Genomic DNA, 17,464 nt, shown 5'->3' with positions numbered 1-17,464 from the left:
TGTACAAGGAGGAAAGTAATTGGGTAGCAGGTGTTTTGGGCTGCTTCGCTAGTTGGAGGTGTGAAGGCATCCTAGGAGATTAAGGGGACCATATATGGTACATGGGCTTCATATATATATATATGATGCAGAAGTAAAAAAAAGTCCTTCAATTGCTTCCAGTGTCCTGGGGAGAATCCTGATGAGTAGCTAATATGGGTGCCGTGTAAATTGTGCACAGTATGAAATTAATAGGAATCATTAGTAGGAATCGCCTCCTGGACAATGTATATATCTTACTACAATATTTATAAAAATTATTTCGTTGAATCTCTTTATGTGCATGGATTTGGGGGAATAATGAGTGGAAGGGAGAACAGCTTTGACTCATGCATCTTAGGGGATCGGGACAGATTTACACTAAATTCAGGGATAGAAAACAGAAGTTTCTCTAGGGTGAGGTTAGAAGAGATAGTGGGGATACCGCAGAGTTGGTGGGAAGGGGCGCTCCATCCAACTGGGGTCGTTATCACCACAACCTTTCACAACCCACGCAAATACATGGCCAGCAAGAATGTTAAGGGTATTGATCTCCATGTTTCTCTTCTGACCTGCTTTATGGGAAGTGTTACACCCTGTTTTTTGTGCATGAGGAATGAAGAAAAAGGGCAAACCTGACCATCAAAGACAAGAGTTTGCATGTGGATGACAAGTTCATTAACACAGGATGCCAAAGGAGCTCAGCCACAGTGTGAGGTAAGGCTACCCACATGGGTGAGGTGTTCACATACCTGCGTGAAGAGGACCTGGTGGCAGTATTCAGTCCTAAACTGTGTTTGGTGGTGGTTGGAAAAAATCATTCCTCACAATACATAACAGCGAACACGTTCCGAGATGGCATGTCACTGTTCCAAATCATTTGTGTCCTAAGAAACACGGAGATTGAAAGTGAGAGAGTTTGTCATGGAAGGTGATAGAGAGAGACAGAGAGAGACAGAGAGAGTGACAGAGAGAGAAAGAGAGAGAGAAAGAGAGCAAGAGAGATGAATGAGAAGAGAAAAAGAGGAGACGAGAGAGTAGACAAGAGAGGTATATTTAGAGAGGAATAAAAGAAGGAAGGAATGACGGAATGAATATGAAAGTGAGCACTCTATGCCCTAGTGTGTGAATCTCCTTCCCCTAGGAAGACATACACTGATGGATGTGATGGATGAGTCCAAGGTTTATGAAGTCATTCAAGCTTTCCTACCCTTTGATATTAACACTCCAATTAGTCTACCTTTTAACATAGGGCTGCCTTTTATGAATTTGTAGGGACATTAATCAGCACACAACACCAAAGAGAAGATTTTGAGTACAGTGTATATATTTTGGGGGTCAAGGAGAAAAAGAAGATAATATGGGAAATGGTAACTGTCTCCTATCTACTGCCTACACCCAGTACACGTTAAAGAGGCAAAGTCACTTCTAATTTATTGCCACAGTGAGAACATGAGGGAAGACAAACATGGGAACAGAGAAGGGACATCACTGGTGCAGCTGCGATGTAGGAGAGGAGAGAGAATCTATTAAGTCAAACAGGAAGTGTGTAGGTTTTCTATCCTTCCATTGCTTCTTGTCTGATATTCAGGACTCTGTGAGTCTTGTGAGCCTCTTAGAGTCCAGGCCCGTGTTCCCTGCATCAATGAAGTGCCCTCACTGTGTCCCTCACACACCTAAACACCCGTTTTTCCACTGTAGTCACAGAGCTCAGCTGTGGGAAGATGTGTTGCGTGGATGACTAACTCTCGTGGAGTATCATCTCGTCAGGGATGGGTTGTATTCAAAGTTCCCCCTCTATAAGCATGTCCTATAAAGTGCAGCTCCTACCCTGAATTATGGAAGATACAACTGATGGCAGATCATCTAGTACTTTTGACGGAGTCCCCAGAGAATGCACAACAGAAGGACAGGGTGTAGGAGGGCTTCACCAGGCCAGGATCTGATAACTACATCTGCACTTCAGAGAGGGCTTCTGGGGACAGAGAGCCCCAGTCAGTAGTGAGTTCACATGCATGTTCCCCATGTCATCGAGCCTGAATCCCTGAGGCTTTCATATTTACAAGCCAGCAGCAGGAAACAAGGACACTCAAGTGTGTCAAGTTCCTATGGATGCCGTCGAGACTCTCCCAGAAAATTCCCAAAGTGTAAAAGAGTCGGAACCGAAATTTTTGGGCAGCTTCTCTGCTGATGTATTTGGCTATTTGAAGGGGTGATGTACCCCGCATATGAGTACACAGGAAGGAGTGCACTGTTTCCTGTTACCTGTCTCCTTTGGGAAGAGGCTGGTGGCTGCTCTTTGGAGAGCTCAGCCCTATCTCTCCTTCCAGCTGTACCATAGCCATGGTCGTGATCTGCTAGGAAGGAAGTGCACTTAAGGACATGAGCATACAGCCCGACAGGCACAAAACAAAACCATATACACATTGTAATACAGAGAAACACAATCAAATGTATACCCACCTACAAACACATACACGTTTTAAACAGTTGGGCAGAGTGAATGGGTCATAACTCGTAGGTTAATTTTCTGTAGTTGAAATCTAGGGCTGGAAATATGTCTCAAGTATATGGCATAAAATCCTCATGACCATGAGACCCTGAGTTGTGTCCCCAGTACCACTGAAAAAGGTGCAACTCATTCTGCACAGCTTTGTGTATTTCATTGACCGTCCTTTAACCATTAGTTGTTTATTGATTCGTTTGGGTTTTTTTTTTAATAAAGACATATTAGTAAGAGTGAAAATAGAGTTAAGTTTCTTCTAGTGGTTAGAGTTGGTAAAGAGAAGTCACACAAGTTTTGATGTGAGACATTATGTTACGTGAGGTTTATGGATGAAGATGAGTGGATTGGGTGATGTCTGCAATCACAGGAGTCAGGTGAAGCTACATAAAAGTTTTGGGGAGTCACCATTCTCACTTACCTTTCCTCAGGCAACCAGGAATCTGCATCCTGTGTGAAACTGTGTGTCTACAATTTGTCAGGTTGAAATCATGCTGGCAGACACAATGAAGCCACATGAATTCATATTCAGTACTTTTTCCAGTTTGTTTTCAAAAACATGGCTCAGACTGGAGTAGAGTGGGAGGAGTATGGGGATATGTATGTGTAGGTTCTAAGTGGAATATTATTTTGTCTGACCTAGGCATGGTGGGGCACGGCTGAAACCCCAGCTCTTTGGAGTTTGAGGCAGATCGATTGGAAGTAGAGACCTTCGTGGGCTACCAAGAGACAGCAAGAAAACCTTGGGGGACAGAGTTAGACCTTTGGTAAGAAACCCACTACAACAGCATTAAAAGCGACAGTTATCATAAGTAACTCAGTTATGGAGTCATTTTGTAAAGTAGACAAAGTCCTGAGTTCCATCACAATGTGTAAATCAAGAAATGAAATGGTTTATTGAAACTAAGATAGCATTTCACAGGCCACAAAGAATTCACACTAAGCCTTACATACTTTGCTTTTTGCTTTTCTTTGCTCAGTTGTAGAAGTTATGGTTTGGATTGCACATTATTGTCAAATGTCTTTTCAACTGTACTCGTGACATTTCTGAAACATGTATCAAAGGTCTTGAAGGATAGGGCTTGGGTTATGGCTAAAGGAAGAGAAATAAATGCTGTGGAACTGACAAAAGTTAACTACAACCCAGCAGGATACTTCAACTTAGAAATTCAGTATAAACTACATAATTGTAAAATAGATAATGCATGTGGTAGGGTGTAAGTGTGGGACAAGGTATGGTAAAGGAGGGGATTCAGGCAAGAGAATGTGGTCCGTGGAATTAAAAAGCATTAGGAACGATAAGAAGGAAACATGCTGCAATTGCACCAAGTTGACTAGGAAGGAGTTGAGCTAGACAAAACCTGGGGTAATGTAAGAGGCAAAATGAAAACATGCATGGAACTGTCAAAATGAATACCCTGTGTCCAAGGAATGTATCCTAATTTAAACATAAACCAACAAACAAATAAATCAATCAACAAGTAAGTAAATAAATGGTTTGGGGGAAAATTGAAATCGTCATATGCGTGCTGAAGATTCCTGTCTAGAATATTTCCCTTCGGAATCTTGTAGTCCTCTTGCCAAGAAAGCAAAAGTTCTCAGTCCAGTAGCCTCAAAAACACGAAAGAGAGCAAATATTCAGGTATTTCTTTGCGTTGGTGTTTTCCCTGTTCAGATTCAGAACTGTTCATTTTGTGCTTTTTTTTTCTATTATTGTTTTGTCTTACTAAATCCATATGAGTAGAGAAGGGAGGTAGACACCCATGCCTTGAAATGATAGAACTGCCACAACACCACATTACCATTTGCAGCTGAAAGATTAGGAGATTGACGATGTTTCCCTTAGGTGGGATGCGTAATGGTGATCATGTGACACTGCTGGGCCTCTTCAAAGTCCCTGGGGAGATGACTTTGCCCACGTGAATTTTCTCCAGTATCCTGGATGGAAATGCAAATAAGAGTTGCTTTCTTTTCAATGCTATGGTGGAACTCCAGATGTCCAAGAAGAAAGGAAAACGTTCTAACTAATCTACATGTACTGTGTTGTGGGTGTTTTTTCCAGTGATTTTTTGGGGTTTATTTCTTTTAGAGACAGTCTACCTATGCCATTACAAGTTTCTCTGAAGTCTTTAATGCAATCATCCTAATCCTATCAGATAGAATCTCATAATCTCTGAGATGGAAAGTTTGTGTGACAAGTTTCTTCACAGGTTTACTTGGACCAATTTAAAAGTACTTCCCAACTTGAAGAATTTATGTTCATTAAATACGGAGATAGAGAAACAACTAAGTGAAAAGAACCCCTTAACAATGGGTTCAGAAATATCTCAGAAACTCATAAAAGCTTGTCTATATGTGTTTGATGGTTTGGGGTTTGACGTCAAGGCCTTGAGCTGAATATGCAGAGGCTTGGCCATGTGCCCAGCCTTAGAATTTCTTTCTTTCTCATATCATTCATAGTATTTTTTACTAGTGCCCATTAATTGTACAATATGAGTGGTTTCATTATGATATCTGCATACATGCATATAATGTACTTTGCTTCCTCTGTCTCTCTTTACACAACCCAACTAAAATCTGCTTCAAATTTTGACTGCTTTTTGAAAAATAACTCTTTCTGTGTTTCAATAGGACTTTTTCTTTTGTGTATTCAATACTCAAAAAGTATTGTACATTTTCTCTTTGATGGTATTGGGGCTTTATATCAAGACCTTTTCATTTTTCTGCAGCTGCTTCACAATATTCCCAGACTTAGATTTCCCATAATTAACACAAACCTATATGAGTATGGCAATGTCACAGTTCCACCAGCTTATTTAATGGTTTATTTCGTCTTTGCATTTTTTCCTTTCTTTATTGTACTATTTTTGTTTACTGTGTGGCATTGGGTTTGCCAACTGTATGGGCTTCCTTTGTAAATTCCATAATTTGCCCCATACTCTTTCCAGTAGAAGGAAATGCAACTGATTGGTTTTTCTCATTGTGATATGGGCGTGAGGTCCGTAAACCATTGTGTCTCCCCTTGATCGTGTTTGTTGATATAGAAATTGGGGAAGGGACAACCTTGAAGTCTCAGGGATAAGGAAAGACCAAGCCCTTTAAAGCAGATGACATTGAGTTCTGGAAGGTGATTGGTGGAACTTGTGTGAACTGATGGGGCGTGGCAAATGGGGATAGAAAAAGGCCAAGCGCTCCAAAGGTCAGTCATTGGAGACTTCCTCAGAGGGAAAAAGGACTCCTCAGTTACTGGAAGTTCCAGCTAGAAAAATTGGGGATTCTTGCTCCTGCAGAAATGGAGGCTGCTCAACACCACTGGAGAGGTAAGTCTGAGTCTTATGTGTTTCCAAAACAGATTCTCTACTTTCAATTGTCCTGTTGCTAAAAGTCCTTTTGTGTGTTTTTGACCTTTAGCCCAGGGGGTGCCCTCTTGGGAAGATGCAGATGTTAATAAGCATGAGAGTGTGTTGGCAACAGACAAAGCTCCCAAGGAGAAATTCTGTGTGACTTGGAAGCAACCTTATGTGGTTGGTGCTGGGCTGCAGAACCTGGGGAACACCTGCTACATGAATGCCACACTGCAGTGTCTGACATACACAGCCCCTCTTGCCAACTATATGCTGTCCCAGGAGCACTCCCAGACCTGTTGTCCACTGAACACCTGCATGATTTGTATTTTGCAAGCTCACATGATAAGAGCTCTCCAGCACTCTGGGAAGGTGATCCAGCCTTTGAGGGCCCTGGTGACTGGTTTCCATAAATATAAGCAGGAAGATGCCCATGAGTTTCTGATGTTCGTTTTGGGTGCAATGCAGAATTCATGCCTGCCTGGGCACAAGGATTTGGATCCTCAGGCTGAGAACACCAGCCTAGTCTGTCAGCTCTTTGGAGGATACTGGAGGTCTCAAATCAAGTGCCTTCGGTGCCATGGCATTTCTGATACCTTTGACCCCTATCTGGATATAAGTCTGGATATCAAGGCAGCTCAGAGTGTCCAGGAAGCATTAAAATGTTTAGTAAAGCCTGAAAATCTGGATGGGGAAGAGGCCTATGATTGTGCTACTTGTTTAAGTAGAGTGCCTGCTACCAAGACACTGACTTTGAAAACGGTCCCCAAGGTTCTTATCCTTGTGTTGAAAAGGTTCTGTGATTTCACGGGTGTTAAAATCGGCAGGGTCGTGCAATACCCAGAGTGTATTGATATGCAACCGTATATGTCTCACCAGAACACAGAACCACTTGTGTATGTCCTGTATGCTGTACTGGTCCATGCTGGGTTGAGCTGCACAGCGGGCACTACTTGTGTTACATAAAAGCTGGCAACGGACACTGGTATGAAATGGATGATGCCAAGGTAACTCCCTGTGGCATTACATCTGTGCTGAATAGGCAAGCTTATGTCCTCTTTTATGTTCAGAAGAGTGAGCTCAATGGACACAGTATTGGATTCTCTCATTGTGAGGAACAAAGTCTCCTGGAGGTGGCAGACCAGGACATGGGAGCGCAACAAAGAGAGCTTCACAGACCGTCCAACATGCAAGTTGGAGAACCCTGCGGACACAAGGAAGATTCAGCAACAAAAGAAATCACCTTAGACCAGTGGAAAATCCTCCAACAACAAAACCGGCCAAAGTCTGAATTCAACATCCGGAAAATAGAAGGCACCCTGCCTTCCAATGGAATCATGATTCACCCATCAAAGTACAGGGTGGGCATGAGAAAAAATCACACTGAATAGGAAATTTACCTGCCTGCCCAGTGTTCCAAGGACACTGGCCACCTTCCTTGTGTGGGTGTGTGCCCCAGAGCTAACAAGAGGAAGAACAAGCAGCGCAAGAAGTCTCTCCTTGTATTCTCATGATTTCACTTCATGAACTGCTCTCCTTCAGGGGAAGAGACAACTGAACAGGGTCAGAGTGCTCCAGAGAGGGCAAGTGGGATGTGTGAGCATGATCTCTGTAAATGAGAAGCATTTATGTAAAGATCATGTGAAAACACATTACCAATTGTTTGAGAAAATAGACCTTTTGTTTTGATGTCTCGGGTTTCTTTTTCAATATCCTGTGCTGTGTAATTTTCTGTAGAGAATAGGCCCTGAGAAACGGCCCATTTTTAGTATATGTCTTTGAATGCTATAAAATTGTCAAAAGATAATGGTCAGTGAGAGCTTTGCATTGGATGAGTTCACTCAAAATAAATCGATTAAAGTTTAAGAAGCTGATAGGAGTGCAGCAGATTTACATAAAAGGTATTTGGGTTCAGAAAACTTACTAATTTGTAGGATGTTTTCATTTTTTGTATTGCAGTTTTAAGTTCTTCCTTTTCTTTTTGTCTCACCAAATAAAGATTACAAAAAGATAATCCTTCCTGTGTACTTGCCTAAATACTGAGACCCATGTGCACACCCACTCTGCTTTGCCAACATGAGATGCTGACAGCAACATCTGGATATCCACTGAGCAGTTGCAGGTGAGCTGAGAGAAGTGCCCTGTGGTCAGCATTTGCCAGGGACACACAGGATGCAGTGCTGCCTGCAGTGATCCTGTGTGGACTGCAATCATATGTATGAAGGATCACAGGCACTGACGGGTGTGAGGGAAATGCTCTGGCTTATCCATGCAGTGATGTACACAGGAAATGTGTTTTTGCCAATGAATCTTGGTTTCTGCATTGATGGGCATCTTTTGTCTCATAAGAAGAAGATGAGTGCAAAGAGCAGCTAATGAACAAAAAGAGTTATGACTATATACTCAGTGAGATGTAGAGCACTTTGGAACCAGTGGAACAAGTGTATGGAACTCAGGGAGGGAGGGAACAGAAAAGACAATGATAGACCATCAGCCAAGTTGCGTAGCATAACATGGCAAGGTGGAGGAAAGTAGAATATGTCCTGACAGCTGTTCAAAAGAGGGTCGTGGGAGGTACAGGGGGAAGGGATAATAAGGGAAAGGGATGAACAGACAAAAGTAAGGCACTCCCACAGAGGGAATACAGGGAGTTACCACTTTGAACATAAACATGAATATTAATTTTGTACAAGGAGGAAAGTAATTGGGTAGCAGGTGTTTTGGGCTGCTTCGCTAGTTGGAGGTGTGAAGGCATCCTAGGAGATAAAGGGGACCATATATGGTACATGGGCTTCATATATATATATATGATGCAGAAGTAAAAAAAAGTCCTTCAATTGCTTCCAGTGTCCTGGGGAGAATCCTGATGACTATCTAATATGGGTGCCGTGTAAATTGTGCACAGTATGAAATTAATAGGAATCATTAGTAGGAATCGCCTCCTGGACAATGTATATATCTTACTACAATATTTATAAAAATTATTTCGTTGAATCTCTTTATGTGCATGGATTTGGGGGAATAATGAGTGGAAGGGAGAACAGCTTTGACTCATGCATCTTAGGGGATCGGGACAGATTTACACTAAATTCAGGGATAGAAAACAGAAGTTTCTCTAGGGTGAGGTTAGAAGAGATAGTGGGGATACCGCAGAGTTGGTGGGAAGGGGCGCTCCATCCAACTGGGGTCGTTATCACCACAACCTTTCACAACCCACGCAAATACATGGCCAGCAAGAATGTTAAGGGTATTGATCTCCATGTTTCTCTTCTGACCTGCTTTATGGGAAGTGTTACACCCTGTTTTTTGTGCATGAGGAATGAAGAAAAAGGGCAAACCTGACCATCAAAGACAAGAGTTTGCATGTGGATGACAAGTTCATTAACACAGGATGCCAAAGGAGCTCAGCCACAGTGTGAGGTAAGGCTACCCACATGGGTGAGGTGTTCACATACCTGCGTGAAGAGGACCTGGTGGCAGTATTCAGTCCTAAACTGTGTTTGGTGGTGGTTGGAAAAAATCATTCCTCACAATACATAACAGCGAACACGTTCCGAGATGGCATGTCACTGTTCCAAATCATTTGTGTCCTAAGAAACACGGAGATTGAAAGTGAGAGAGTTTGTCATGGAAGGTGATAGAGAGAGACAGAGAGAGACAGAGAGAGTGACAGAGAGAGAAAGAGAGAGAGAAAGAGAGCAACAGAGATAAATGAATAGAGAAAAAGAGGAGACGAGAGAGTAGACAAGAGAGGTATATTTAGCAAGGAATAAAAGAAGGAAGGAATGAAGGAAGGAATATGAAAGTGAGCACTCTATGCCCTAGTGTGTGAATCTCCTTCCCCTAGGAAGACATACACTGATGGATGTGATGGATGAGTCCAAGTTTTATGAAGTCATTCAAGCTTTCCTACCCTTTGATATTAACACTCCAATTAGTCTACCTTTTAACATAGGGCTGCCTTTTATGAATTTGTAGGGACATTAATCAGCACACAACACCAAAGAGAAGATTTTGAGTACAGTGTATATATTTTGTGGGTCAAGGAGAAAAAGAAGATCATATGGGAAATGGTAACTGTCTCGTATCTACTGCCTACACCCAGTACACGTTAAAGAGGCAAAGTCACTTCTAATTTATTGCCACAGTGAGAACATGAGGGAAGACAAACATGGGAACAGAGAAGGGACATCACTGGTGCAGCTGCGATGTAGGAGAGGAGAGAGAATCTATTAAGTCAAACAGGAAGTGTGTAGGTTTTCCATCCTTCCATTGCTTCTTGTCTGATATTCAGGACTCTGTGAGTCTTGTGAGCCTCTTAGAGTCCAGGCCCGTGTTCCCTGCATCAATGAAGTGCCCTCACTGTGTCCCTCACACACCTAAACACCCGTTTTTCCACTGTAGTCACAGAGCTCACCTCTGGGAAGATGTGTTGTGTGGATGACTAACTCTCGTGGAGTATCAACTCGTCAGGGATGGGTTGTATTCAAAGTTCCCCCTCTGTAGGCATGTCCTATAAAGTGCAGCTCCTACCCTGAATTATGGAAGATACAACTGATGGCAGATCATCTAGCACTTTTGACGGAGTCCCCAGAGAATGCACAACAGAAGGACAGGGTGTAGGAGGGCTTCACCAGGCCAGGATCTGATAACTACATCTGCACTTCAGAGAGGGCTTCTGGGGACAGAGAGCCCCAGTCAGTAGTGAGTTCACATGCATGTTCCCCATGTCATCGAGCCTGAATCCCTGAGGCTTTCATATTTACAAGCCAGCAGCAGGAAACAAGGACACTCAAGTGTGTCAAGTTCCTATGGATGCCGTCGAGACTCTCCCAGAAAATTCCCAAAGTGTAAAAGAGTCGGAACCGAAATTTTTGGGCAGCTTCTCTGCTGATGTATTTGGCTATTTGAAGGGGTGATGTACCCCGCATATGAGTACACAGGAAGGAGTGCACTGTTTCCTGTTACCTGTCTCCTTTGGGAAGAGGCTGGTGGCTGCTCTTTGGAGAGCTCAGCCCTATCTCTCCTTCCAGCTGTACCATAGCCATGGTCGTGATCTGCTAGGAAGGAAGTGCACTTAAGGACATGAGCATACAGCCCGACAGGCACAAAACAAAACCATATACACATTGTAATACAGAGAAACACAATCAAATGTATACCCACATACAAACATACACGTTTTAAACAGTTGGGCAGAGTGAATGGGTCATAACTCGTAGGTTAATTTTCTGTAGTTGAAATCTAGGGCTGGAAATATGTCTCAAGTATATGGCATAAAATCCTCATGACCATGAGACCCTGAGTTGTGTCCCCAGTACCACTGAAAAAGGTGCAACTCATTCTGCACAGCTTTGTGTATTTCATTGACCGTCCTTTAACCATTAGTTGTTTATTGATTCGTTTGGGTTTTTTTTTTAACAAAGACATATTAGTAAGAGTGAAAATAGATTTAAGTTTCTTCTAGTGGTTAGAGTTGGTAAAGAGAAGTCACACAAGTTTTGATGTGAGACTTTATGTTACGTGAGGTTTATGGATGAAGATGATTGGATTGGGTGATGTCTGCAATCACAGGAATCAGGTGAAGCTACATAAAAGTTTTTGGGAGTCACCATTCTCACTTACCTTTCCACAGGCAACCAGGAATCTGCATCCTGTGTGAAACTGTGTGTCTACAATTTGTCAGGTTGAAATCATGCTGGCAGACACAATGAAGCCACATGAATTCATATTCAGTACTTTTTCCAGTTTGTTTTCAAAAACATGGCTCAGACTGGAGTAGAGTGGGAGGAGTATGGGGATATGTATGTGTAGGTTCTAAGTGGAATATTATTTTGTCTGACCTAGGCATGGTGGGGCACGGCTGAAACCCCAGCTCTTTGGAGTTTGAGGCAGATCGATTGGAAGTAGAGACCTTCGTGGGCTACCAAGAGACAGCAAGAAAACCTTGGGGGACAGAGTTAGACCTTTGGTAAGAAACCCACTACAACAGCGTTAAAAGCCCCAGTTATCATAAGTAACTCAGTTATGGAGTCATTTTGTAAAGTAGACAAACTCCTGAGTTCCATCACAATGTGTAAAACAAGAAATGAAATGGTTTATTGAAACTAAGATAGCATTTCACAGGCCACAAAGACACACTAAGCCTTACATACTTTGCTTTTTGCTTTTCTTTGCTCAGTTGTAGAAGTTATGGTTTGGATTGCACATTATTGTCAAATGTCTTTTCAACTGTACTCGTGACATTTCTGAGACATGTATCAAAGGTCTTGAAGGATAGGGCTTGGGTTATGGCTAAAGGAAGAGAAATAAATGCTGTGGAACTGACAAAAGTTAACTACAACCCATCAGGATACTTCAACTTAGAAACTCAGTATAAACTACATAACTGTAAAATAGATAATGCATGTGGTAGGGTGTAAGTGTGGGACAAGGTATGGTAAAGGAGGGGATTCAGGCAACAGAATGTGGTCCGTGGAATTAAAAAGCATTAGGAACGATAAGAAGGAAACATGCTGCAATTGCACCAAGTTGACTAGGAAGGAGTTGAGCTAGACAAAACCTGGGGTAATGTAAGAGGCAAAATGAAAACATGCATGGAACTGTCAAAATGAATACCCTGTGTCCAAGGAATGTATCCTAATTTAAACATAAACCAACAAACAAATAAATCAATCAATAAGTAAGTAAATAAATGATTTTGGGGGAAATTGAAATCGTCATATGCATGCTAGACGTTTCCTGTCTAGAATATTTTTAAATATTCTAGACGTTTCCTGTCTAGAATATTTCCGTTGGGAATCTTGTACTCCTCTTGCCAAGAAAGCAAAAGTTCTCAGTCCAGTAGCCTCAAAAACACGAAAGAGAGCAAATATTCAGGTATTTCTTTGCGTTAGTGTTTTCCCTGTTCAGATTCAGAACTGTTCATTTTGTGCTTTTTTTTTTTATTTTTGTTTTGTCTTACTAAATCCATATGAGTAGAGAAGGGAGGTAGACACCCATGCCTTGAAATGATAGAACTGCCACAACACCACATTACCATTTGCTGCTGAAAGATTAGGAGATTGACGATGTTCCCCTTAGGTGGGATGCGTAATGGTGATCATGTGACACTGCTGGGCCTCTTCAAAGTCCCTGGGGAGATGACTTTGCCCACGTGAATTTTCTCCAGTATCCTGGAAGGAAATGCAAATAAGAGTTGCTTTCTTTTCAATGCTATGGTGGAACTCCAGATGTCCAAGAAGAAAGGAAAACGTTCTAACTAATCTACATGTACTGTCTTGTGGGTGTTTTTTCCAGTGATTTTGTGGGGGGTTATTTCTTTTAGAGACAGTCTACCTATGCCATTACAAGTTTCTCTGAAGTCTTTAATGCAATCATCCTAATCCTATCAGATAGAATCTCATAATCTCTGAGATGGAAAGTTTGTGTGACAAGTTTCTTCACAGGTTTACTTGGACCAATTTAAAAGTACTTCCCAACTTGAAGAATTTATGTTCATTAGATACGGAGATAGAGAAACAACTAAGTGAAAAGAACCCCTTGATGGTATTGGGGCTTTATATCAAGACCTTTTCATTTTTCTGCAGCTGCTTCACAATATTCCCAGACTTAGATTTCCCATAATTAACACAAACCTATATGAGTATGGCAATGTCACAGTTCCACCAGCTTATTTAATGGTTTATTTCGTCTTTGCATTTTTCCCTTTCTTTATTGTACTATTTTTGTTTACTGTGTGGCATTGGGTTTGCCAACTGTATGGGCTTCCTTTGTAAATTCCATAATTTGCCCCATACTCTTTCCAGTAGAAGGAAATGCAACTGATTGGTTTTTCTCATTGTGATCTGGGCGTGAGGTCTGTAAACCATTGTGTCTCCCCTTGATCGTGTTTGTTGATATAGAAATTGGGGAAGGGACTACCTTGAAGTCTCAGGGATAAGGAAAGACCAAGCCCTTTAAAGCAGATGACATTGAGTTCTGGAAGGTGATTGGTGGAACTTGTGTGAACTGATGGGGCGTGGCAAATGGGGATAGAAAAAGGCCAAGCGCTCCAAAGGTCAGTCATTGGAGACTTCCTCAGTTGGAAAAAGGACTCCTCAGTTACTGGAAGTTCCAGCTAGAAAAATTGGGGATTCTTGCTCCTGCAGAAATGGAGGCTGCTCAACACCACTGGAGAGGTAAGTCTGAGTCTTATGTGTTTCCAAAACAGATTCTCTACTTTCAATTGTCCTGTTGCTAAAAGTCCTTTTGTGTGTTTTTGACCTTTAGCCCAGGGGGTGCCCTCTTGGGAAGATGCAGATGTTAATAAGCATGAGAGTGTGTTGGCAACAGACAAAGCTCCCAAGGAGAAATTCTGTGTGACTTGGAAGCAACCTTATGTGGTTGGTGCTGGGCTGCAGAACCTGGGGAACACCTGCTACATGAATGCCACACTGCAGTGTCTGACATACACAGCCCCTCTTGCCAACTATATGCTGTCCCAGGAGCACTCCCAGACCTGTTGTCCACTGAACACCTGCATGATTTGTATTTTGCAAGCTCACATGATAAGAGCTCTCCAGCACTCTGGGAAGGTGATCCAGCCTTTGAGGGCCCTGGTGACTGGTTTCCATAAATATAAGCAGGAAGATGCCCATGAGTTTCTGATGTTCGTTTTGGGTGCAATGCAGAATTCATGCCTGCCTGGGCACAAGGATTTGGATCCTCAGGCTGAGAACACCAGCCTAGTCTGTCAGCTCTTTGGAGGATACTGGAGGTCTCAAATCAAGTGCCTCCGGTGCCATGGCATTTCTGATACCTTTGACCCCTATCTGGATATAAGTCTGGATATCAAGGCAGCTCAGAGTGTCCAGGAAGCATTAAAATGTTTAGTAAAGCCTGAAAATCTGGATGGGGAAGAGGCCTATGATTGTGCTACTTGTTTAAGTAGAGTGCCTGCTACCAAGACACTGACTTTGGAAACGGTCCCCAAGGTTCTTATCCTTGTGTTGAAAAGGTTCTGTGATTTCACGGGTGTTAAAATCGGCAGGGTCGTGCAATACCCAGAGTGTATTGATATGCAACCGTATATGTCTCACCAGAACACAGAACCACTTGTGTATGTCCTGTATGCTGTACTGGTCCATGCTGGGTTGAGCTGCCACAGCGGGCACTACTTGTGTTACATAAAAGCTGGCAATGGACACTGGTATGAAATGGATGATGCCAAGGTAACTCCCTGTGGCATTACATCTGTGCTGAATAGGCAAGCTTATGTCCTCTTTTATGTTCAGAAGTGTGAGCTCAATGGACACAGTATTGGTTTCTCTCATTGTGAGGAACAAAGTCTCCTGGAGGTGGCAGACCAGGACATGGGAGCGCAACAAAGAAAGCTTCACAGACCGTCCAACATGCAAGTTGGAGAACCCTGCGGGCACAAGGAAGATTCAGCAACAAAAGAAATCACCTTAGACCAGTGGAAAATCCTCCAACAACAAAACCGGCCAAAGTCTGAATTCAACATCCGGAAAATAGAAGGCACCCTGCCTTCCAATGGAATCATGATTCACCCATCAAAGTACAGGGTGGGCATGAGAAAAAATCACACTGAAAAGGAAATTTACCTGCCTGCCCAGTGTTCCAAGGACACTGGCCACCTTCCTTGTGTGGGTGTGTGCCCCAGAGCTAACAAGAGGAAGAACAAGCAGCGCAAGAAGTCTCTCCTTGTATTCTCATGATTTCACTTCATGAACTGCTCTCCTTCAGGGGAAGAGACAACTGAACAGGGTCAGAGTGCTCCAGAGAGGGCAAGTGGGATTTGTGAGCATGATCTCTGTAAATGAGAAGCATTTATGTAAAGATCATGTGAAAACACATTACCAATTGTTTGAGAAAATAGACCTTTTGTTTTGATGTCTCGGGTTTCTTTTTCAATATCCTGTGCTGTGTAATTTTCTGTAGAGAATAGGCCCTGAGAAACGGCCCATTTTTAGTATATGTCTTTGAATGCTATAAAATTGTCAAAAGATAATGGTCAGTGAGAGCCTTGCATTGGATGAGTTCACTCAACATAAATCGATTAAAGTTTAAGAAGCTGATAGGAGTGCAGCAGATTTACATAAAAGGTATTTGGGTTCAGAAAACTTACTAATTTGTAGGATGCTTTCATTTTTTGTATTGCAGTTTTAAGTTCTTCCTTTTCTTTTTGTCTCACCAAATAAAGATTACAAAAAGATAATCCTTCCTGTGTACTTGCCTAAATACTGAGACCCATGTGCACACCCACTCTGCTTTGCCAACATGAGATGCTGACAGCAACATCTGGATATCCACTGAGCAGTTGCAGGTGAGCTGAGAGAAGTGCCCTGTGGTCAGCATTTGCCAGGGACACACAGGATGCAGTGCTGCCTGCAGTGATCCTGTGTGGACTGCAATCATATGTATGAAGGATCACAGGCACTGACGGGTGTGAGGGAAATGCTCTGGCTTATCCATGCAGTGATGTACACAGGAAATGTGTTTTTGCCAATGAATCTTGGTTTCTGCATTGATGGGCATCTTTTGTCTCATAAGAAGAAGATGAGTGCAAAGAGCAGCTAATGAACAAAAAGAGTTATGACTATATACTCAGTGAGATGTAGAGCACTTTGGAACCAGTGGAACAAGTGTATGGAACTCAGGGAGGGAGGGAACAGAAAAGACAATGAAAGACCATCAGCAAAGTTGCGTAGCATAACATGGCAAGGTGGAGGAAAGTAGAATGTGTCCTGACAGCTGTTCAAAAGAGGGTCGTGGGAGGTACAGGTGGAAGGGGTAATAAGGGAAAGGGATGAACAGACAAAAGTAAGGCACTCCCACAGAGGGAATACAGGGAGTTACCACTTTGAACATAAACACGAATATTAATTTTATACAAGGAGGAAAGTAATTGGGTAGCAGGTGTTTTGGGCTGCTTCGCTAGTTGGAGGTGTGAAGGCATCCTAGGAGATTAAGGGGACCATATATGGTACATTGGCTTCATATTTATATATGATGCAGAAGTAAAAAAAAGTCCTTCAATTGCTTCCAGTGTCCTGGGGAGAATCCTGATGAGTAGCTAATATGGGTGCCGTGTAAATTGTGCCCAGTATGAAATTAATAGGAATCGTTAGTAGGAATCGCCTCCTGGACAATGTATATATCTTACTACAATATTTATAAAAATTATTTCGTTGAATCTCTTTATGTGCATGGATTTGGGGGAATAATGAGTGGAAGGGAGAACAGCTTTGACTCATGCATCTTAGGGGATCGGGACAGATTTACACTAAATTCAGGGATAGAAAACAGACGTTTCTCTAGGGTGAGGTTAGAAGAGATAGTGGGGATACCGCAGAGTTGGTGGGAAGGGGCGCTCCATCCAACTGGGGTCGTTATCACCACAACCTTTCACAACCCATGCAAATACATGGCCAGCAAGAATGTTAAGGGTATTGATCTCCATGTTTCTCTTCTGACCTGCTTGATGGGAAGTGTTACACCCTGTTTTTTGTGCATGAGGAATGAAGAAAAAGGGCAAACCTGACCATCAAAGAAAAGAGTTTGCATGTGGATGACAAGTTCATTAACACAGGATGCC

General features: G+C 42.5%; 1 protein-coding gene and 1 pseudogene across 1 annotated transcript; both read left to right on the top strand.

Moving 5' to 3' along the window:
* Window positions 1–749: 749 nt before the first annotated feature.
* Window positions 750–7,256, top strand: LOC141411393 (ubiquitin carboxyl-terminal hydrolase 17-like protein 6; annotated as a pseudogene).
* Window positions 7,257–9,299: 2,043 nt separating this feature from the next.
* Window positions 9,300–17,441, top strand: LOC141411392 (ubiquitin carboxyl-terminal hydrolase 17-like protein 6). Its single transcript, XM_074042881.1, has 3 exons — window positions 9,300–9,485; window positions 14,142–15,516; window positions 17,386–17,441. The coding sequence occupies exons 1-3, from the start codon at window positions 9,300–9,302 to the stop codon at window positions 17,439–17,441; spliced, it is 1,617 nt and encodes a 538-aa protein (XP_073898982.1).
* The last annotated feature ends 23 nt before the right edge of the window (window positions 17,442–17,464 follow it).

This window comes from Castor canadensis, chromosome 10 (assembly GCF_047511655.1).
Source record: "Castor canadensis chromosome 10, mCasCan1.hap1v2, whole genome shotgun sequence".
In the NCBI taxonomy this organism is placed as follows: Eukaryota; Metazoa; Chordata; class Mammalia; order Rodentia; family Castoridae; genus Castor; species Castor canadensis.
The sequence above is the reverse complement of the archived record's forward strand: the minus strand, read 5'-3'. Positions and strand labels throughout refer to the sequence as shown.